We start from the raw sequence: 21,725 nt of genomic DNA, 5'->3' as shown, positions 1-21,725 counted from the left end.
ACAGATGGCCCCATCAATATTCCTCCTGCCACCTTTAGCTACAGCCCTCAGCCAGGTCCTGATCTCCCCCCCCCAAGCCCCTTGTCCTGCACACCCCCAGCTGCCTTTCTGCCCCTGCCCCCAGCTCTGCCACCCTGGCTCCGGCTGGGCCTCCATCCCGGCGCTCCTTGTAAAACAAAAGTCCGACCACGTGCCCCCTCCTGGCCCTGACTCTCTCCCACTGCCTCCCCCCTGTCCTGGTGCTTCGGTTTATTATTTCTCATCCTCTGAAACCATCTTTGCTTCCCCTGACGTGTGTGGGAAACGCCTCTGCTACTGCTAAGTCGCTTCAGTCGTGTCCGATTCTGTGCGACCCCATAGACGGCAGCCCACCAGGCTCCGCCATCCCTGGGATTCTCCAGGCAAGAATACTGGAGTGGGTTGCCATTTCCTTCTCCAATGCATGAAAGTGAAAAGTGAAAGTGAAGTCACTCAGTCGTGTCTGACTCTTAGCGACCCCATGGACTGTAGCCTACCAGGCTCCTCCATCCATGGGATTTTCCAGGCAAGAGTACTGGAGTGGGGTGCCATTGCCTTCTCCGGGGAAACGCCTCTACTCTCCTGCATTTAGCTGTCATGCGCAGCTGTGTCCTATGTCTTTGTAGGAATGAGCTGCTGCTTGGCTGGCAAATGATGCTTCCCTGAGCATGGTAGGCACCAGGCTACCTGTCTCTAGCTCAGTGGTTCTCCCTGGGGACTGTTTGGTCCTGCTAGGGCTCTGGGCAGTGTCTGGAGACATCAGTTGTCACAACTCGGGGGGTTATCAAGTTGGGGGAGCAGGGATTCTGCTCCACCTCCCCACAGTGCCCAGGATGGCCCCCACAAAGAGAATGATTAGGGTAGGGGTGCTTAGGTGTCCACAGTGCTGAGGGGTGTCTGCCTAACTGTGTAGGTGCTGAGCACCAGATGCCTGCCTCTTGTCATCATCCTTTTTAATGACATTTTAATGACGTTCTGCTGGTTTCCTTGTCATAATGATGCTGGGGACACTTGTTTCTCCACCATTTTTTTAAACTAATAAACTTTAGTCTTTGGAGCAGTTTTAGGTTCACAGATTTAAGAGGAAGGTACAGAAATTTCTCATATACCCTGTGCCCGCTCCACCTGTCTCCTGCCAGATAGCGCATTTGGTATAACTGAGAAACCTATGTTGACTTTTCTATTTTGGCCTTGCCATGTGGCTTGGGGATCTTAGTTCACCGACCAGGAATTGAACCTGTGCCCCCTGCAGTGAAAACACAGAGTCTTAACCACTGGACCTCCAGGGACGTCCCTTCTCTCCCTTTTAGGGATGAGTAACATCCCAGCGTGAGGATGACCTCAGTGTGTTGTTGATTTGTCCGTCAGTCTTTGGGCCCTGGGCTGTGACCACACGTGTGTGTCCCCTCTCCCGGCTGTCACCGCTGTCCTATGTCGGCCCTGTGTAGGAAGGCTTGGCACTGTCTCACTCTCTGATCCCCTATGGCAGCCAGGCAGGGCAGGACACATCAGAGGCTCTTGCTGGGCTTTGGGTGAGCAGGCAGCATGGGCCCGGCTGTGGAGGGTGGGCTTAGGGGGGCCCCTGGTGGCCTCTGCAGCAAGTGTGTTCACATGTGCCTTTCTGGGGGAGAGGGATTCTCAGCCATTCTGTTCTCAGGTTTGTGATGAATAAGGATTAACAACCACTACCTGGGACGTGCCCTTCCCATGACCCCAGGTGCTGTTTGCATATTAATGGCAATCAGCCCTTTGAACCAGCAGCTTCCTGTTAAAAATTGGGAAGGAGAGAAAGTTGACCTTTTTTTGTATGTTCTTCCTTTTCTTTCTTTCTTTTAAATTTATTTGTTTTGGCTGTGCTGGGTCTTCATTGCTGCACTGGCTTTTCTCTATTTGGGGTGAGGGGGAGCTACTCTAGTTGCGGTGTCCTGGCTTCCCATTGCTGTGGCTTCTCTTGAGGAGCAGGGCTTTAGGAATGAGGGCTCAGTAGTTGTGGCCCACGGGCTTAGTTGCTCCGAGGCACGTGGAATCTTCCCAGACCAGGGATTGAACCCTGCGTTGGCAGGTGGATTCTTTATCACTGAGCCGCCAGGGAGGTCCTTTCCTTCCTTTCTTGAGGGCACTGCTTTTGAACCAGGGGACACTGGGTGATGTTGGAGGCCATCCATGGTTGTCACAACTGGGGTGCTCCCAGCATCCAGAGGGTGGAGGGCAGGGCTGCTGCTCCTGTGGTGTCCATTATAGCCCCCTGCCCACCCCCCCACCCCTGCCCCCAGAGAGCGATCAGAGATCAGCAGAGCCTGCCTCAGGGTGTTATGGATCCCGAGGGCTGAGGGTCCTTGTTGGGTGTCGGTGGGGGTGCCCTGGGGCAGTTGCCCATGGAAAGGTAACTCCTAGCACAAAGACTTTTGTGCCCTAGGGACGTGCTCCGAAGCCAAACCCCTTCACATACCTGGTGAGTTACCCGATGCCAATGGGTCACAGAGCCCTGCTGGCCCCTAGCCTCCCCATCAGTGAATGCCTAGTGTGGGTGGAAATGACAGAAAGATGTTCTCTCTGGGGGCCGTCCCGGGCATTCCCAGCACCCCCCACCTTGTCAAGACAACCAGAAATGTCCCTACAGCATCGCCTCAGGGGCAGGTCACTCTCCCTGAGAGCCAGGGGTTCAGGCAATGCTTGTTTACTGTAACGAAAGTTCCAAAGCACATAAAGTATTAAAACCTCCCCCGACACCTGAGTGTGTGGCCATGGTTCAGCGGGGTTAGGCCACTTGCTTCCGGGGACGCCCCCTGTGTGGCAGCAGGCGTCCTCATTGGAGAGGACCTTGTCCCCAGGAGCTGGCAGGCCTCCACCAGGGCGGTGTGGTCCATCACCCCCCCCATCCTCCCAGTGAGCTCCCTTGCCTGGTGACCTTGGCCTGCGTCCCTGCAGATGGAGGACGGCCACACGCTGTTTGACTACGACGTCCGCCTGAATGACACCATCCAGCTCCTGGTCCGGCAGAGCCTTGTGCTGCCCGTCCCTGTTCCCAGCAGCAGCGGAGGCAGCAAGGAGAGGGACTCTGAGCTCTCGGACACAGACTCCGGCTGCGGCCTGGCCCAGAGCGAGTCGGACAAGTCCTCCAACAGCGGCGAGGCCGCCAACGAGCCAGAAGGGAAGGCAGACGAGGACGAGTGTGACGAGACGGAGCTGGGCCTCTACAAGGTGGGGCTCCTGCATTGGTATCCCCACGCAGCCCCCGATCTCCGTGGCTGGACAACCCCCTGTCCTGCTCTGTGTCATCACAGTGCCTTGGTGGAAACATCAGTGCTCAGGGTTTCCTTCTCTGCCCCTAAAGCAGAACCCCGTAACCGGACCTGCAGGTGTCTTCCCTGTGGTCCTCGCAGGAGCCGTCTAAGTTCTGATCCGCTGCCCTCCTCCTCTTAAGACCATGACCCTTCACAGATTTCCCCAGGGCTGAATGAGAGCTTCTTTCCCTGGCAGGTCGGTGAGTACGTGGACGCGAGGGACACGAATATGGGCGCGTGGTTCGAGGCCAAGGTCATCAGGGTGACAAGGAAGGCTCGGGCTCACGACCAGCCCAGCAGCTCCAGCTCAAAGCCAGAGGACGACATCATCTATCACGTGAAATACGATGAGTGAGTATTCTCAGGGTGGGTCCGGGATAGCAGCGATTCCGAGGACCTGGTGTTTGGAGCTGCCTGGGTGGTGATGTCCCTTCCTTCCGTCATAGGAATTCAGAGTGTTTATGGTGCACTTAGCATGTGGCAAGCCCTGTGATGGGCCCGGGAAATTCCCGTCTGTGAACACAGAGGGCCTCTGAGTTGGCTTGGCTGGCCATAACCATATGCCGCAGGCTGGGCGACTTCAGCATCAGGCATGGATCTTCTCATGGTCCTGGAGGCTGGAAGTCCGAGCTCAGTCTGCTGGCAGGGTCAGCTCCTGGTGAGGGCTCTCCTCCTGGCTTGGACACAGCCATCTTCTCACTGCATCCTCACTTGGCCTTTCCTGTGAGTTTGGAGAGAGAGAGAGACAGAGAGTGAGCTCTGGTGTCTTCTCTAATAAGGACACCAGTCCTATTAGATTAGAGCCCTGTCCTTATGAGCTCATTTAACTCTGATTACAGCCTGGGCTTCCCTGGTGGCTCAGATGGTCAAGAATCTGCCTGCAATGTGGGAGACCTGAGTTTGATCCCCTGGGTTGGGAAGATCCCTTGGAGAAGGGAATGGCAACCCACTCCAGTATTCTTGCCTGGAGAATCCTGTGGACAGAGGAGCCTGGCAGGCTACAGTCCATGGGGTCACAAAGAATTGGACACGACTTAGTGACTAAACAATAACAACCTCTAAGGGTGCTGTCTCCAGATACAGTCACAGTGTGTGTTAGGACTTCAGAATGTGTATGTGGGGGATACAGTTCATAACAGAGGGCAAGCCTACCTGCCTATAGGAAGCTCATGTTGTATGAGGGCACTCGGGCTTCATCTGTGTCCCTGCAGAGTCTCCTATTGCCCACACCAGTTTCTGGCACATCCTAAGCTTAGCTCTAAAAATTACTGGAGTAATTGGATGAGCGAATGGCAGTAGGTGCCAGATTCCCATCGTCTTGGTCAGGGTTCACAAACTTCCACCCTCAGACCAGGTCTGGCCTGCATCCTGTTTTTGACGATAAAGCTTTATTGAAACACACCAGCACCCATTCGTTTATATCTTGTCTGGGACTGCTCTTGTGTTAATAGCTGAGTTGAGTGTTCACAGCAGATACCTTGCAGCTCACGAAGCTGTAAGTATTGACTATCTGGTCCTTGGCAACCCTTGTTGTGCATACTAAGTCGCTTCAGTCGTGTCCAGCTCCTTGCAACCCTATAGACTGCAGCTCTCCAGGCTCCTCTGTCCATGGGATTTCCCCAGACAAAAGTACTAGAGTGGGTTGCCATTTCCTTCTCCAGGGGATTTTCCCCACCCAGGGGTCAAACCTGTGTCTCTTATGTCTCTTGCATTGGCAGGCAGGTTCTTTACCATTAGCACCACCTGGACAACCCTTGTTCTTGGCGCTTTATTAGCAAAAATAACACCAGGCTAACCAGCTCATCACAGTAGAGTTGGGATAGTCCCTGCTCTAGGCTGAGGCTAAACTTTGTTGCTAATAGGATATACTTTTATTATTATTTTTTTAAATTTAATTTATTTTTAAATAGCTGTTACTAGAGTATAGTTGCTTTACAATGTTAGGTTTTTTAAACATTTTTGCTTATTTATCTTTTGTTAATTTTTATTGGTGTTTGGTTCCTTTACGATGTTACTTAGAATATGCTACCTTTAGCCAATTGTCTTATGCCTTTTTTGAGGCCACTTGGAATTCCTGCATATCCAGAATAATGACTTCCTATCTTTTTTTAATATAATGTCTATTCCTCTACAAAAGTCAACGTCAACACACATGTATGGAAAAAAGTTTTCCCTCCCCGCATTTCCTTCTGTCTTAGTTTCCGATGGCTGCTCTACAAAGTATTACTGCTATTGCTGAAATAGTCTATCCTCTCACGGTCCTGGAGGCTGTAAGTCCAAAACCAAGGTGATGACAAGGCTGAGACCTTCTAGAACCTGGAGGGGAGAATCCTTTCTACCTCTTCCAGCAGGACAGGCTATCCTGGCTCGTGGCTGTGTTCCTCCCTCCTGCGTCTGCCTCCTCTTCCTGCATTGCTCTCCTCTGTCTGCCTCTCATCCATCAATCACTAGGTTTAGGACCGTTCTTCTCTATCGGGACCTGATCTTAACTTCTCCTGTCTGCAACAATCCTATTTCCAGATTGAGCAGTGTCCCTAAATGAGCAGGGTGTGTGGCATGCTAAGCCACTTCAGTCGTGTCCAACTCTCTACAACCCCATGGACTGTAGCCCATCAGACTCCTCTGTCCATGGGATTCTCCAGGCAAGAATACTGGAGTGGGTTGGCAGTTCCTTCTCCAGGGGATCTTCCTGACCCAGGAATCGAACCCTCATCTCTTATGTCTCCTGCATTGGCAGGTGGGGTCTTAACTGCTAGTACCACCTTGGAAACCCCTATTTCCAGATTAGGTGCCAATAAGCACCACTTGGCAGGGTGCCAGGTGTTAGGATCCCAACGTAGCTTTTTAGAGCCAGGGTCCTCAACCCCCTGGCTCTAATGCCTGATAAGCTGAGGTAGAGCTGCTTTAATAAGAATAGAAATAAAGTGCACAGTAAATGTAATGCACTTGAATCATCCCCAAACCATCCCTGCCTTCCTGGTCCGTGAAAAAACTCTTCCATGAAACCAGTCCCTGATGCTGCAAAGGCTGGGGGCCGCTGTAATTGGAACATGTCACTGTGCCTGTGTGTTATTAACGCCAACAGATGAGCTCTCGGGGAGGGGCCTTTCTGGACTGCTGTGACGAGCGTAACTCAAACCCGCACACCAGGCGGCCCTCTCCGCCCGGCTTCTCTCTCCCGGTGATGGAGTGAGGCCTGCTGGCGCCTGAGGTCTGAGCTCAGGGCTCTCCCCTCCAGCTACCCAGAGAACGGAGTGGTCCAGATGACCTCACAGAACGTCCGAGCTCGAGCCCGACACACCATCAAGTGGGAGGACCTGCAGGTGGGCCAGGTGGTCATGGTCAACTACAACCCAGACCTCCCCAAGGACCGCGGCTTCTGGTACGATGCCGAGATCCTGCGGAAACGCGAGACCAGGACGGTGCGGGAGCTGCATGCCAACGTCAGGATCGGGTGAGTCTGCCCGGCCTCCGCCTTCTCCCCGGGCCCTCTACGCCCCACCTGCGGAACTGTCTCTGGGACCCTGGCAGAGATTTCAAGCTTCCTTGTTCTTGTATGCTTGTCGTTTTGAATTTGACAAACAGGTGAAAAAATGTGGCCAAGTCCAGCAAGTACTGAAGGCCACACTTAATATTCTCCCTTCTTCTGTTCCCTGGTCACCCAGTTCTCCTGTCCGGAGACATGGCTGATCCCAGCACCTTCCGGGGCCACATGTGTGTGCACAGACAAGCAAGAACATACCCAGAACCACACACTCCTACACGGGGTGCCCTTCACATCGGGGGTCATCAGGCTGTTGGCCATAGGCCAGAGCTGGCCCCCAGCTCTGACAGGCAAATAAAGTTTTATTGGCACCAAGCCACGCCCATCTGTTCACTGTGGCTGCTCCATGTTAAGAGGGCACCCAGAAGAGAGCTGGATGGCTGCCCACAAAGCTGAAAATGTTTACTGCCAGGCCCTTTGCAGAACATATTTGTTGAACCCTGTCTACCAGGCTTCTCTGTGTGTGTGTAGAAAGCTTAACATCTTTACCATTTTAATATGTCTTTTATTTTTTTTAAATATATTTTCTTATTTGGCCTCACTGGGTCTTTGTTGCTGTGTGTGGACTTTCTCTGGTTGCAGCGAGTGGTTGGGGGGGTGGGGGGGAGTTGCATTGCGTGGGCTTCTCATAGCGGTGGCTTCTCTTGTTGCGGAGCACAGGCTCTAGAGTGTGCGAACTTCCAGTAGTCGTGGTGCACAGACTTAGTTGTCCCGCAGCATGTGGGATCTTTCTGGACCAGGGATCAAACCCATGTTCCCTACATTGACAGGTGTATCCTTAACCACTGGCCCACCAGGGAAGTACTTACCACCTTAACCATTTTAAAGTACACAGCTCAGTGGCATTAAGCATATTCATATTGTTGGGGCAACCATCCCCATCCCCACCATCATCCATCTCCAGAACTTTCTCATCTTCCCAAACTGAAACTCGGTCCCCTTGAAACACTGAACTCCCCAGCCCCTCCCCTACCACTGGCCCCCACCACCTACTTTCAGTGTCTGTGAATCTGACTCCTAGGGACCTCATGTAAGTGGAATCATACACTATGTGTCTTTCTGTGTCTGGCTTTTTTCGCAAGGTCCATACATGTTGCACGCTGAACCTTTTTTGGTGGCTGAATAATACTCCACTGTATATATTGTATACAAGACATGAGTATCTGGGCAAGTGTCTTGAGCACAGGCACAGCGAGTGCAGAGGCCCTGGGCCAGGACCATTCTTGGTGTCTTTGTGGCCTCTTGAGGAGGCCAGTGGCTAGAGGGGAGAGAGGGAGGGGAAGAGTTCAGGACATGGCTGGGAGGGGTGCATAGCTGGTGTGTATTCTCTGTTGCTGGCAGCCCTTGGAGCCTGAGAGCACAGAGTAAGTGTTGAGTGTCAGTTGCTCAGTTGTGTCCAACTCTGCGACCCCATGGACCATAACCCGCCAGGCTCTTCTGTCCATGAAATTCTGCAGGCAGAAATACTGGAGTGGCTTGCCATTCCCTCGTCCAGGGGACCTTCCTGACCCAGCAATCGAACCCAGGTCTCCTTCATTGCAGGCCAACTCTTTACTATCTGAGCCACCACAAAAGAGCATAGACACCACCTGTAATTAGAATCATCGCTCAGGCATCTGAGCTGGGAATTGAATGCAGGGGGCAGCGTGGCAGCAGGGAGACCAGGGAGGAGGCTGATGGGGGCAAGGTCCAGGCATCAGCCCTGGCGCAGTGATGTGATTGGTAAAAAAAAAAAATAACCTGCTTTTTGTTTCCTTGCTTAGAATGTTGTTTTCTTGTTTTCTATTTCTTTGATTTCTGCTTTCATCTTTTAAAAAAGTATATATTTAGTTAGTTAGTTATGGCTGAGATAGGTGACATATTAGTTCCCTGACCAGGGATTGAACCTATGCCCCCTGCAGTGGAAGCTTGAAGTCTTAACCCCTCCTAGGGAATTCCCTGCTGTCATCTTTATCATTTTCTCCTTTTTTTTGAGTTGATTTTGTTCTTCTTTTTCTAGTCTTTTTGAGGTAGCAACTTAGATTATTGTAAGTCTAATGTAAGCATTTTAGTGCTGTAAATTTCCCTCTAAGAGCTGCCTTACCTGATTTCCACATATTTTGCTATGTTGTTTTTCTTTTTATTCAGTTATCTCTGTTTTTACAATTTCCTTTGACACTTCCTCTTTGGCTCCTGGCTTATTGAGAAATATGGAGTTTAACTCTCAAGTGTTTATAGAGATTTTTGCATTGTCTTTCTGTTGTTGATTTCCAGTTTGACTTTGTTATGGTCAAGGAACATACACTATATGATTCCAGTCCTTGTCGAGGTTTGTTTTATGGTTCAGAGTGGGGTCTGTCTTGGCGAATATTGCACAGTTGTTTAAAAAAAAAAAAAGTATATTCTGTTGTTGGGGCAAATGTTCTGTTTATATCAGTTAGATTGTGTTGGCTGATTGTGTTGTTCACATCTTCTAATTCCTGCTGATGTTCAGTCTAGTACTTCTGCCATGTGCTGAGGGAGTGTCCTGGTGTTCAGCTGTAACTGGATTTGTCTGTTTCTCCTGTCAGCTTCAGAATCATGAGGATCTGTTGTTTGATGTGGACATACTCATGTGTGTTACGTCTTTCTGTTCCTTATGTAATGTCTCTCTTTGTCTCCAGTAATTTCCTTTGCTTTGAAGTCTACTTTATCTGAGATATGTATATGTGAATTGACACACTTTAAAAAAAAAAAAGAAGTAAATGAGGAGTTCCCTGGCGGTCCAGGGGTTATGACTCTTGTTTCTACTGCAGGGGGCCTGGGTTTGATCCCTGGTTAGGGAACTGCTGCTGCTAAGTCGCTTCAGTCGTGTCCGACTCTGTGCGACCCCATAGACGGCAGCCCACCAGGCTCCGCCGTCCCTGGGATTCTCTAGGCAAGAATACTGGAGTGGGTTGCCATTTCCTTCTCCAGTGCATGAAAGGGAAAAGTGAAAGTGAAGTCGCTCAGTCGTGTCCGACTCTTAGCGACCCCATGGACTGTAGCCTACCAGGCTTCTCCGTCCATGGGATTTTCCAGGCAAGAGTACTGGAGTGGGGTGCCATTGCCTTCTCCGTTGGTTAGGGAACTAAGATCCTACAAACCACACAGAATGGCCATAAGTGAATGAATGAATATGCGTGGTGTATCTCTACCACTATGGTTGAATTTGGAGTTTCTCATAAACCATATATAGTCGGGTCATTTTTTTTTTAATCCACTTCGTCAACTCTGCATTTCCCTTGGCATGTGTTATGTTTTCTGCTGCTAAGTCACTTCAGTCGTGCCCGACTCTGTGCGACCCCATTAGATGGCAGCCCACCAGGCTCCCCCGTCCCTGGGATTCTCCAGGCAAGAACACTGGAGTGGGTTGCCATTTCCTTCTCCAACGCGTGAAAGTGAAGTCGCTCAGTCATGTCCGACCCTTAGCGACCCCATGGACTGCAGCCTACCAGGCTCCTCTGTCCATAGGATTTTCCAGGCAAGAGTACTGGAGTGGGTTGCCATTTCCTTCTCCGATGTTTTCTGGCCATTATTTAAATATGTTTTTGGCTGCAACACACAGCATGTGGGAGGATCTTAGTTCCCCAACTAGGGATCAGACTCATGCCCCCTGCAGTGGAAGTTTGGACTCTTAACCTCTGCACCCCCAGGGAAGTCCACCACTTGGCATACATTATTGAGCCTTGAACAACTGGGGGGTTAGAGGCACCAACCTCTGTGCAGTTGAGAATCCAAGCATAACTTACAGTCCATCCTCCCATCTCTGTGGTTCCATCGTATTTGTGGTTCCTCATCTGAGGATTCAACCAACTGGGGATTGTATGGTACTGTAGCATTTATTATTGGAAAAAAATCCACCTATAACTGGATTCATGAAGTTCAAGTTCATGTTGGCCAAGGATCAACAGTATCTTGACCGTCACACATTTAAGGTGATTCTTGGTATGTTAGGGCTTGTGTGCTTCTCAGTCGTGTCCGACTCCATGGACTGTAGTCCACCAGGCTCCTCTGTCCATGGGATTTCCTAGGCAAGAACACTGGAATGGTTGCCATTTCTCCAGGGGATCTTCCCAACCCAGGGATTTCGGTGTGTCCTGCACTGCAGGCAGATTCTTTACCACTGAGTCATCAGAGCTTGAGCCTGCCATTTTGTTTCTTGTTTTCTGTTTGTCTCCCCATTTTCTTGTTCCTGTTTCTCTTATTCTGTCCTTCCTATGGGTTATGTAAGCATTTTTTAGGATTCTATCTTGATTTATTGATGGTCTTTTGGAATGTATTGCTTTGCATAGTTTTCTTAGTGGTTTCTCTGGATTCTGTCATATAAGCCTGTGACATACCAGTATCTCTTTTACCACTTTGAGGGAGGTGTAGAAATCTTTCATGCATTTACATTCCTTTACACTCACTGTCTTGAGTGTCAGATGGTGTTTTGATTTCTATTGTCATGTATGACTTAGAAAATGCATAAGGAACATAATCTACTGTACATACCCATGTTTCTGCCCTTTCTGTTGTCTCTCTTCCTTTTTCCTCCCAGATGCCTTCCTTTTTAATTTTCTGTCTACTTGAAGAACTTTCCTCCGTTATTCTATGAAGGAGTATCAACTAGCAACATTCTTTTAATTTTTCTTCATCTGAGAATGTAACCACCCCGTTAAATTGAAGTAATTCCCAAGCATCGAATCATTGTATCTGTTAATACTTTTGAGTATATTTCTTTAAAATGACTCTTTTACAGAAACAGTTTTAATGCTATTATTACAACAGAAAATTTAATTTCTTAACATCTATCCAGTCATTGTTCTGTCTGCCAGTTGGCTCACATTTAGAAAAAAATAATTTGTTTGTTTAAGATCTAAGTAATGTAAATAAATTACTAAGTAAAAAACTAAGTAAATCTACAGATTCCAGTTAAGTTGGTAGATCTGTCTCTTTTAAAAATATTTGTATTTACTTATTTCTTTGGCTGTGCCAGGCCATAGTTGTGGCACGTGAAGTCTTAGTTGCAGCACGCGGGATCTTTAGTTGCGGTGTCTGAAATCTAGTTCCCTGACCATGGATGGAACCTGGCCCCCCTGCATTGGGAGCTTGGAGTCTTAGTCACTGGACCACCAGGGAAATCTGCAGTAGATCTTTTTTTTTAAGTCTCCTTTATCTTAGGTTTCCTGTCCTTTTGTTTTTCCCTCCTTTTCCTTGTGTGTTGGGGACGCTGGGTTGTTTGTCCCATAAGATCTACACAGTCTGGATTCCCCACCAGCATCCTCCTGGTGTCATTTCCTCTGTTCCTCTGTCCCCATGTTCCCCATGAACTGGTGGGTAGATCTGGACATGTGCCATCTAGTCTTGCAGTCACGAGTCACATGCTGCCAAGCGCTTGAAATGTGGCCAGGACACATTGAGATATGCTGTGAGGGTAAAATATACCGTGGATTTCAAAAACTTAGTGCTGAAAAAGAGTGTAAACTAGCGATTGTTAATCATTCCTTAACATTCATTACACATTGAAATGGTATTTTGTATACATTGGGTTACATTTGTTGTTGTTCAGTTGCTACTGCCACTGCAGCATACCAGGCTCATCTGTCCTTCACTATCTTCTGGAGTTTTCTCAAACTCATGTCCATTGAGTCAGTGATACTATCTAACCATCTCATCTTCTGCTGCCCTCTTCTCCTTTTGCCTTCGGTCTTTCCCAGCATCAGGGTCTTTTCCAGAGTCAGGTCTTTGCAACAGGTGTTCAAAGTATTGGAGCTTCAGCATCAGTCCTTCCAGTGAATATTCAGGGTTGATTTCCTTTAGAATTGACTGGTTTGATCTCCTTGCAGTCCAAGGGACTCTCAAGAGTCTTCTCCAGCACAATTCGAAAGCATCAATTCTTCGGTGCTCAACCTTCTTTGAGATCCAGCTCTCACATTTGTACATGACTGCTGGAAAAACCATCGCTTTGACTATATGGACCTCTGTCGGCAAAGTGATGTCTCTGCTTTTAAATACCATGTCTTGGTTTGTCATAGGTTTCCTACCAAGGAGCACATTCAAATTGATGCCATCTACTTTTTACTGTTTAAATGTGGTTCTCGTAAAGTGTGAAATTATACACGACTCACATTTGCTTTCCCTAGAAGGTTGTCGATGTAGTGGTGGGGTGATCTGATGGAGGCAGTCAGATGATCTGATGGAAGCAGTGAGAAGACCCCTGGGGTCATTTTAACCTAGAAGAGTTTTGTAATTTTTAAAAAATTTTCGTATTTTGATCAGAACTTGCTTTATAGTTTTTGCCTATTGAGCCTTGTTTAGTGGGCCTTACCTCCCAAAGGTTAAAAATTATTCTCTCAAATGTATCACATAATGAAATTCTGACTTATTTGTTGTTTTCACCTTGTTCCTGATTTGGTAGGACTTGAATTTGCGAGGGTAGTAGCTAGGCGAGTTCACAGGGCTCTGCGAAAGCCTCTTCTCTGATCTGATTAGAATCAGAGCTGTTCACAGGCTCTGACAACATGTCCAGGTGGCTGAGTCTTTTGGGGTCTTTGGTGGGACCAGCCCGCTGGTCATCCTAACAGGCCCGTTCTCCTGTAGGGGTGATTCTCTCAACGACTGTCGGATTGTCTTCGTGGACGAAGTTTTCAAGATCGAGCGTCCGGGCGAGGGGAACCCCATGGTGGAAAACCCGATGAGAAGTGAGTTCTGATCCAACCCCTCCGTGCTGAGTGTGTGACGGGGTGTAGGGCGGGCGGGGGGGGGCCCTGCCGGAGCTAACCCCATCCCCTCGCTTCCCGGGGTGCAGGGAAGAGCGGGCCCTCCTGCAAACACTGTAAGGACGATGAGCGGAAGCTGTGCCGCGTGTGCGCCTGTCACGTGTGCGGGGGCAAGCAGGACCCTGACAAGCAGCTGATGTGTGACGAGTGCGATATGGCCTTCCACATCTATTGCCTGCACCCACCGCTCAGCAGCGTGCCCCCTGAGGAGGAGTGGTGAGTGCCCCCGGGTGGCCGAGGCGACGGGGATGTGGGATCCTTCCCGTGTGGCCTGGCCCTGGCTCACTGGGGGCAGGGAGGCGCCGTGGGCCAGAAGCGGGACCAGGTGTCTCAGGCCTGCAGTGGGAGAGTCTTGATGCTCAGCTCTGGTTTGAGAACCTGGGAGTACTAACAGAGGTGGCTGTTGTTTGCCCTGCCCCTGCCCTCCTGGTGGAGACAGGGAACTGAGTCCTGGGCAGTAAGTAGGTGCCCTTGAACTGCCCTTCATGTTGGCTGCGCGGGGACTGGTCTTGGCTTCACTGTGGGGGGCACTGCTGTTCCCAGTGGGAAGGGTCAGGTGTGCTGCCCACCAAGGGCACCACACCCCCCATGTGGCAACCGTGCTCTTCCGATGTGGCCCGTGGGACCGAGGGAGTGGATTTCTCATGTCGAGTTTGTGAATTTAAATTGAAGCCGTTCCTCGCCTCCCCACTTCTGCACAGTCTTGGCTGTGCAGGAAGGCAGGGGGCCGGGCACACAGCCTTGGGCAGGGGGTGACGTCCCTATGGTCACAGGTACTGCCCCGACTGCCGGATCGACTCCAGCGAGGTGGTGCAGGCGGGCGAGAAGCTGAAGGAGAGTAAGAAGAAGGCGAAGATGGCGTCAGCCACATCGTCCTCGCAGCGGGACTGGGGCAAGGTGAGGGGGCCCTGGGCTCCTGGAGGGCCCCGCTGCCCTCCGCCCTCCCGTGGCCACTCATGCTGCTCTCCCCTCTGTTTCGCAATGGACAGGGCATGGCGTGCGTGGGCCGCACCAAGGAGTGCACCATCGTGCCATCCAACCACTTTGGCCCCATCCCGGGCATCCCCGTGGGCACCATGTGGAGGTTCCGAGTCCAGGTACATGCGGATGTCGGGCTCTGTGGCTCAGCCAGCAGGCGCTGGCCTTCCAGCAGCTCCTCTGCCGGGGAGGGCTGCCCCAAGGGCAGGAGGCTAGGCTGGGATTCATACCAGGTCCTTCCCTGGTATGGCTCAGACTCTGGCCTTCAGGGGCTGAGGGTTCTCTTAACAGGAGTGATGCATTTGGATTGAAGGGTCAGACTCTGTCTCTGAAGGTGGGAGCGAAAAGGGCAGTTGAGCTTTTCTGTAGTGTTTGGTCCACAGGGTGCCACTTACCTCTCGGTTTGTTCACAGGTCAGCGAGTCGGGGGTCCATCGACCTCACGTGGCGGGTATCCATGGCCGGAGCAACCATGGGGCCTACTCCTTGGTCCTGGCTGGAGGGTATGAGGACGATGTGGTGAGTATGGGGAGCTGGTTTCATTTGTGGGTAACTGTGGCAAATACATGTGACAGAAAACTTAACCATCCTAACTATTTTTAAGTGTACCGCTCGGTGGCATTAAGCATATTCACACTGTCGTGCGACTATCACTACCATCCATCCACAGAAACTTTTCCATCTTTCGAAACCAAGACTCTGTCCCCACTAAACACTTGAGTCCCCATCCCCTCCCCCAGCTTCTGACCTCTACCATCTGCTTTCTGTCTCTATGGATCTGACATGTAAGTAGAATCATATATTTATCCTTCTGTGTCTGGGTTATCTCCCTGAGCATCTTGTCCTTAAGAGTTCATCCACGCTGTAACAGGTGTCAGAATATGCTTCCTTTTTAAAGACTGGGTAATATTCCAGTGTGTGGCTGGAGCACATTTGTTTATCCAGTCATCCATCTGTGGATGCCTGGGTTGTTTCCACATTCTAGCCCCTGTGAATAATGCTGCTATGAACCTGGGTCTGCACAGATCTCTTCATGTCTCTGTTTTCAGTTCTTTTGGGTATAAACTCAGAAATGGGATTGCTAGCCGACGGTGATTCTGTTTTTAATTTGTGAGGAATGCCCATACCGTTTTCCACAGCGGCCATACCAGTTTCCATCCTCACCAGCCACACACACGGGTTCAGCATCTCCACATCCTCACCAACTCTTGGTGTTATCTGTTTCTTTGGTCGCTGGTCCTGACACCTTGGTTCTTTGACAGTTGGCATCCTCATGGGCATGTGTGGGTTCATTTTGAGGGTGTCTATCCTTTCCGTGCATGCAGGGTTTAGCCTGCCCTCTGTATCATTTTCAGGACCATGGGAACTCATTCACGTACACAGGTAGCGGTGGACGAGACCTTTCTGGAAACAAGCGGACTGCAGAACAGTCTTGTGATCAGAAACTCACCAACACCAACAGGTTTGCAGAGTAGAGTGTTACAGTTTCTCAAGCGCATGTCTGCCTCATCCTTGGGTGGCTACACAGGGGAGGGGCTGTGTTCTGTTTTGGAGGCATTACATGCAGGAAGTTAGATTCCCATTAAGAGTGTGGTGGTGGGACCTTCCTATCGCTCCAATGGTTAAGACTCTGCCCTCCCACTGCAGTACACACGATTTTCATCCCTGGTCGGGGAACTAAGATCCCACATGCCACATATCATGGCCAAAAAACAATGCGGTGGTACACAGGGTTCATCTCTTCCCTGCTCTGTCCACTTGTGAGTCATTTAGTCACAGTGAAGCAAACTTTCCCACAGAAGGCCAGATAATAAACATATTTGGCTTTGCATGCTGCATGGTCTCTGTGGCAGCCACTCAACTCTGCTCTTACAGCACATAAGCAGCCACAGAGCCCATGGAAGAGGGTATGCGTGGCTCTGTTCCAATAAAACTTTATTTGCAACACCACTAGGTGGGCAGGAGTTTCCTGAGCCCCGATTACAGGATGGGATAAAGCATAAACATAGAGCACAAAGGAAAAGATAAGAGATCTGATGACCTTTAAATATTATAAATCACACAAAAGTCATAAGTGTGCAGAAAAGACAATTGACTCTTGGGGGAAAAGTCTGCCATAAACAGGATACCTGATGGTTATGCCTTTCTATGTAAAGAGCTGTTGCAGATCAGCAACAAAAACTAATAGAATAAAGCAAATGATGTGCAAATAGTTCAGCAATGTAATGAGATCCCCAATGACCATGAAAATTTATTCATCTTTAGTGAGCAAAGAAATACACATTGAAGCAATGATGAGTTCCTGTTTATTTATCCTATAAAGCTGCCCTAATTCTCCAGTGTTGAGAAAGGCCAAGGCATAGGCTAGCATTCTATTGTTAGTAGAAATCTAAATTGGTATTTCTTGCTTTCCAGAAAGCTCTTTGCCTAAATATCTTTGTTTAAGAAAAGAGGACAGCCAAGCTGACCTCTGATCCCCCTGTTCCCAGGCCTCTGTGCCCTCCGTTGGGACAGGCCTGTTGGCCTGGCCCACATTTGTGATTTTTTTTTTTTCCAGTTTGTCTCTGCTGGGTCTTTAGTTGTGGCATGGGAAATGCATGTTTTATTGTCTGTTTTTAATTTGAGGCATGTGAACTCTTAGTTATGGCATGTGGGATCCCCTGAACAGTGGGAGTGCGGAGTCCTAACCACTGGACAACCAGGGAAGTCCCTCAGTTTTCCTTTCCTTACAAGGTCATTGGATTCAGGGCCCACCCTAGTCCTTTTTGACCGCTGCCAAACTTGACCGCATCCACGAGCACCCTCTTTCAAAAGAAGGTCACGTGTTCATGTGATTGGGGGCTTGGGACGTGATCTGCCCCCTCTCTCAGGGGGACACTGTCCAGAGCATGGGCCCGCCTTGCCCTGCAGGGCCCTGGCTCTCAACTGCTTTGCCCCCATCAACGACCTCAAAGGGGCTGAGGCCAAGGACTGGCGGTCGGGGAAGCCAGTCCGTGTGGTACGGAATGTCAAGGGCCGCAAGCACAGCAAGTACGCGCCCATCGAGGGCAACCGGTACGATGGCATCTACAAGGTGAGCGGGGCTCCTGTGCCTGCACCTGCCTGCCCCTCCCCCCCACGCTAGCATGATCCCCTCTGACCCCCGCTCCACTCCCTCCATAGGTTGTCAGGTACTGGCCCGAGAAGGGCAAGTCCGGCTTCCTGGTGTGGCGCTTCCTCCTACGTCGAGACGATGTGGAGCCAGGGCCCTGGACCAAGGAGGGCAAGGACCGGATCAAGAAACTGGGGCTGACCATGCAGGTGCGTCCAGACCAGCACTCACGGCCAGACCAGAGCCAGCCGGGGCCCCAGGCAGGGAGCGTCTGGCCGGCAGGGCCCTGCTGTCCAGGGTTTCTCTCATCCTGGATACTTTCCAGGTTGCGAACAGGTGGTACCTCCCTGGCTTTCCCCTCCTCGTCCTTCAACCAGAGGATGTTGAGGGGGTGGTGGCTCAGGTGTGCACACGGCTTTGCCCTTTTTTTTAAAAAACAATTGTGTTTTTAAAGATTTATTTATTATCTTTTGGCTGTGCTGGGTCTTCGTTGCTGCACTCAGGCTTTCTCTAGTTGCAGCAAGTGGGGGCTACTCTTCTCTGTGATGCCTGGTCCTCTCACTGCAGTCTAAATGTAAAGATAAGGTGGACCACTCCTCTGGACCAATTGCTCACCTCTATGGCTGTAGAATCTTCTTTTCCAAGAGTTCATCCAGTGCCTGGGGAACACTGCCTTTTTGCACTATAATTATGGTGTTTTCTGTTCCTTTACAGCTGATATGTCTTGGTGGGACTATTTCAGGAATCTTAATTGCTATTGAGAGTCTGATAGCGCCTACCCCCTTGGGGGGGCCATAGAGAGTTGTCTTTTGAAGCAGTGTTTATACCACAGGGAATTCAGAAGCGGAGGCAGATAGCCGAGGGTCAGGAACTGTTTAGTGGGAGGAAGATTTTTATTTAGGACTTAAGTCTTCACTGTACGTTCACGTTGCTAGAAAAGCTTGAGGATTTGTTGGTGGAACATTGGAGAATTGGACGTGATTGTAGGTGCCTTAGATGGGGTTCTAGGGGCTTCCCTGGCGATCCAGTGGTTACGACTCCGAACTTCCACTGCAGGGGGCGCGGGTTCAATCCTTGGTCAGGGAACTTAGATCCTACATGCCTCTCAGGCCAAACTGAAACAAAAAAGAAATAGGGTTCTAATAATTCCTCTGGGGCTTGGAGGAACGCAAGACCCATCAGAATAGGGTTGTGGAGCTAAGGCCTGGGGCTGGCGGTTGGTAAATGAGGTCATCTTGGGGGCCAGCCATGCCCATCATCCCCACGGGGGTTGGGCTGGCTCTTGGTAGTACAGAGCCTGCAATTCTTACTGCCTGGCCCCTGGCTGGAAAAAGTTTGCCTACTTCTCTTAGAAATGGAAAACTATTTGGGGAAGTTCCCTGGTGGTCCAATGGTTAAGATTCTGAGCTTTCACTGCCGAGGGCCCTAGTTTAATCCCTGGTCGGGAAGAAGATCCCACAAGCCTCAGGGTATGCGGCAAAATAAATAAATTAATAAAGGCTATCTTGGGAATTCCCTACAGTTCAGTGGTTAGGACTCAGGGCTTTCACTGCTGAGGCCTCGGGTTCAGTCCGTGGTTGGGAAACTTAAGATCCCCCATGCTGTGTGTGTTCACAGCCTAAACAAAAACAGCAACAACGCAAGACTGTCACTTTTGCTGCCTCTAATGTGCGGGATCTCACTCTACCTCCTCCCCTGCCACTCCCTCCCCGAGGTGCAGGTTGTGTGTCTGTGTGTTTGCCCCCGTGAGTCTCTGTGCTCAGTCACTGCTCCCGAGTTCGGTCGGTGGAGACCTCTGGGTTGAGGCTGAGTGAGCACAGAGTCTATCTCTGGGGCCGGACTGGGTCGGGGTGACTGTCCTGTCTTTTCCCACTCGCAGTACCCAGAGGGCTACCTGGAGGCCCTGGCCAGAAAGGAGAAGGAGAACAGCAAGCGGGCAGCCCTGGAGAAGGAGGAGGAGGATGGGGAGGAGGGCTTCACATCCCCCAGGAAGGGCAAGCGGAAGAGCAAGTCAGCCGGTGGGTGTCTCCGCGGCCACCCTCGTGCCCAGGGGCGGGGTCCCCCTCCCACTCTCCATCCTCACCCCGCCCCCCACTCTGCCCCAGGAGGTGATGGGTCCTCGCGAGGGACGCCCAAGAAGACCAAGGTGGAGCCCTACAGCCTCACCACCCAGCAGAGCAGCCTCATCAAGGAGGACAAGAGCAACATGAAGCTGTGGACCGAGATCCTGAAGTCGCTCAAGGACGGGCCGGTGAGCTCTCCCACCTGGCCAGGGCCGCCTCCTTTTCATTGTCATAAGATGGAGATGATGTGAAACTGACCATCTTCACTCTTTAAACTGCACAGCTCAGTGGCATTGAGCACATTCACATTGTGATATAACTATCCCCACCATCATCTCCAGAACTTTCTCATCTCCCTAAACTGAAACTGTACCTGTGAAACACTGACTCCCCATCCTCTCCCCTAGTCCCTGGCCCCACCATCTACTTCTTGTCTGTGGATCTGACTCCTCCAGGGACCTCCTGTGAGTGGGATTGGACAGTGTGTGTCCTTCTGGGTCTGGCTTCTCTCTCTGAGCATCATGTTCTCAAGGTCCATCCATGTTGGAACCTCCTTCCTTTCTATGGCTGAGTAATATTCCACCACATGAATGGAATTTGCTTACCCATTGTCTCTCATTGGACACTTGGGGTGCTTCCAGCTTTGGCTGTTACGAAGGGGCTGCTGTGAACATGGGTGGGCAGGTGACTCTAGGACCCTGCCTTCAGTTCTCTTGGGTATAAACCTAGAAGTGGGATTGCTGGATCCTAGGGTCATTCTGTCTTCAAATTTCCCAGAAACCGCCAAACCAGGTCTGTCTGTTTTTTTTTTTTTTTGATCCTCCTGCCTTAGTGGGTAGAGTGACATTGATGGGTCACCGCAGGCGATTGTCTTGGCCTTGGCGTCCTCTGTCCTTGCCTGGTGGGGACCACCTCTCCTTGGCTGACAGTCAGGATCTAACCCAAACCTTCCTGAGCCCTGGGCCAGCTGCCTGTTACTGCTGACGTCCTCTGCTTCTGGTCTCTTCCTCCCTGTCATCCTGTCTCACAATCTTCTCTCTCATGGGTTTCTCTGCCCAGAGTCCCTTCCCCCACAGCCTTCCTGGCTCAACCTCTCTCCTGTGTGAAATCACTGTGGCTGCCCTAACAAATGCACCTTTAGGGGTAAAACCCAGGCCTGGGCAAGTGTGGCCCCCCGGAGGCTCCTGGGGAGTTTCGACTCCTGACTCTTCCAGCTTCTAGAGGCGCCGCATCCCTGGTTCGTGGCCCCTCCTTCCATCCTCAAGCCAGCAGCTGAGCATCTTCTGTCTCTCTGCCTCTGACCCTCCCCTTCCCTCTTATAAGGACCCTGTGATGACACTGGGAATCCAGGGTCATCCCCATCTCAGAGGCCTTAACTTAATCCCTCTTGCCAAGTCCCCTCTGCTGTGTGTGGTGGGCTACAGGTCCGCAGGTCCCAAGATTCAGACATGAGGCCTCAGGAGGCTGAGGTTCAGTCCTTCAGGTCTCTCTGTTGACAGGTCAGCTTCTCCGTGGGAGGCTCTCGGTGCCCCCCTGCCCTGTCCTTCTGGGGCAGCCCCTCCTTGCTCCCTGCTGTCCCCCAGCACTGCTGTGTTTTTGTCTTCCACCTGCCTATCTTCAATCTTCCCCACTGGGCCCCAGGCTCCAAGAAAGCAAGTGTTTCTCCATTTTGCCCCCTGCTGGACTTGGGTGTCTGAGCAGCGGGCAGGTGGCGCTGCGTGTCGCAGGGCTGGGCTCTGCACCGAGACAAGCACTGACGGAGCATGCTCTTGACCTCGAACCTACATGCACTCCGCCTGCCTCCAGGCCCTGTGTCTTCTGGGCCTCAGACAGGGTCACAGCGACTCCTGTCCGCTCAGGGCAGGGGCAGGAAGATGAGATTCAAGACCTGGGGGCAAGGGCCGAGCAGAGCATCTGGAGACCTGTCGTGCTCCTTCATTCTGGGGAACCGAGCCTTTGCCGGACTCACACACCTGCTCTCCCTCTT

General features: G+C 51.0%; 1 protein-coding gene across 8 annotated transcripts in view; it reads left to right on the top strand.

The window, feature by feature from the left end:
- UHRF1 (ubiquitin like with PHD and ring finger domains 1) overlaps nt 1-21,725 on the top strand; it is a 33,694-nt gene that overhangs the window by 7,770 nt on the left and 4,199 nt on the right. For 4 of the 8 annotated variants that reach the window (XM_081499636.1, XM_081499635.1, XM_081499633.1 and 1 more), the window contains exons 3-15: nt 2,947-3,219; nt 3,499-3,653; nt 6,541-6,756; nt 13,429-13,529; nt 13,637-13,823; nt 14,381-14,504; nt 14,597-14,704; nt 14,999-15,103; nt 15,940-16,046; nt 17,495-17,657; nt 17,747-17,884; nt 19,555-19,693; nt 19,781-19,926. In XM_081499636.1, the coding sequence (XP_081355762.1) occupies nt 2,947-3,219; nt 3,499-3,653; nt 6,541-6,756; nt 13,429-13,529; nt 13,637-13,823; nt 14,381-14,504; nt 14,597-14,704; nt 14,999-15,103; nt 15,940-16,046; nt 17,495-17,657; nt 17,747-17,884; nt 19,555-19,693; nt 19,781-19,926 (1,962 nt within the window). Of the gene's footprint in view, nt 1-2,424; nt 2,471-2,905; nt 3,220-3,498; nt 3,654-6,540; nt 6,757-13,428; nt 13,530-13,636; nt 13,824-14,380; nt 14,505-14,596; nt 14,705-14,998; nt 15,104-15,939; nt 16,047-17,494; nt 17,658-17,746; nt 17,885-19,554; nt 19,694-19,780; nt 19,927-21,725 lie in introns of those variants that run through there. The other 4 variants (XM_081499637.1, XM_081499639.1, XM_081499638.1 and 1 more) reach the window with 3 other exon arrangements.

This window comes from Giraffa tippelskirchi, chromosome 6, assembly GCF_054371585.1.
Source record: "Giraffa tippelskirchi isolate mGirTip1 chromosome 6, T2T-mGirTip1v1.2.pri, whole genome shotgun sequence".
NCBI classification, from domain to species: Eukaryota; Metazoa; Chordata; class Mammalia; order Artiodactyla; family Giraffidae; genus Giraffa; species Giraffa tippelskirchi.
Note: the sequence above shows the minus strand (reverse complement) of the source record. Positions and strands in the feature narration are given on the sequence as shown.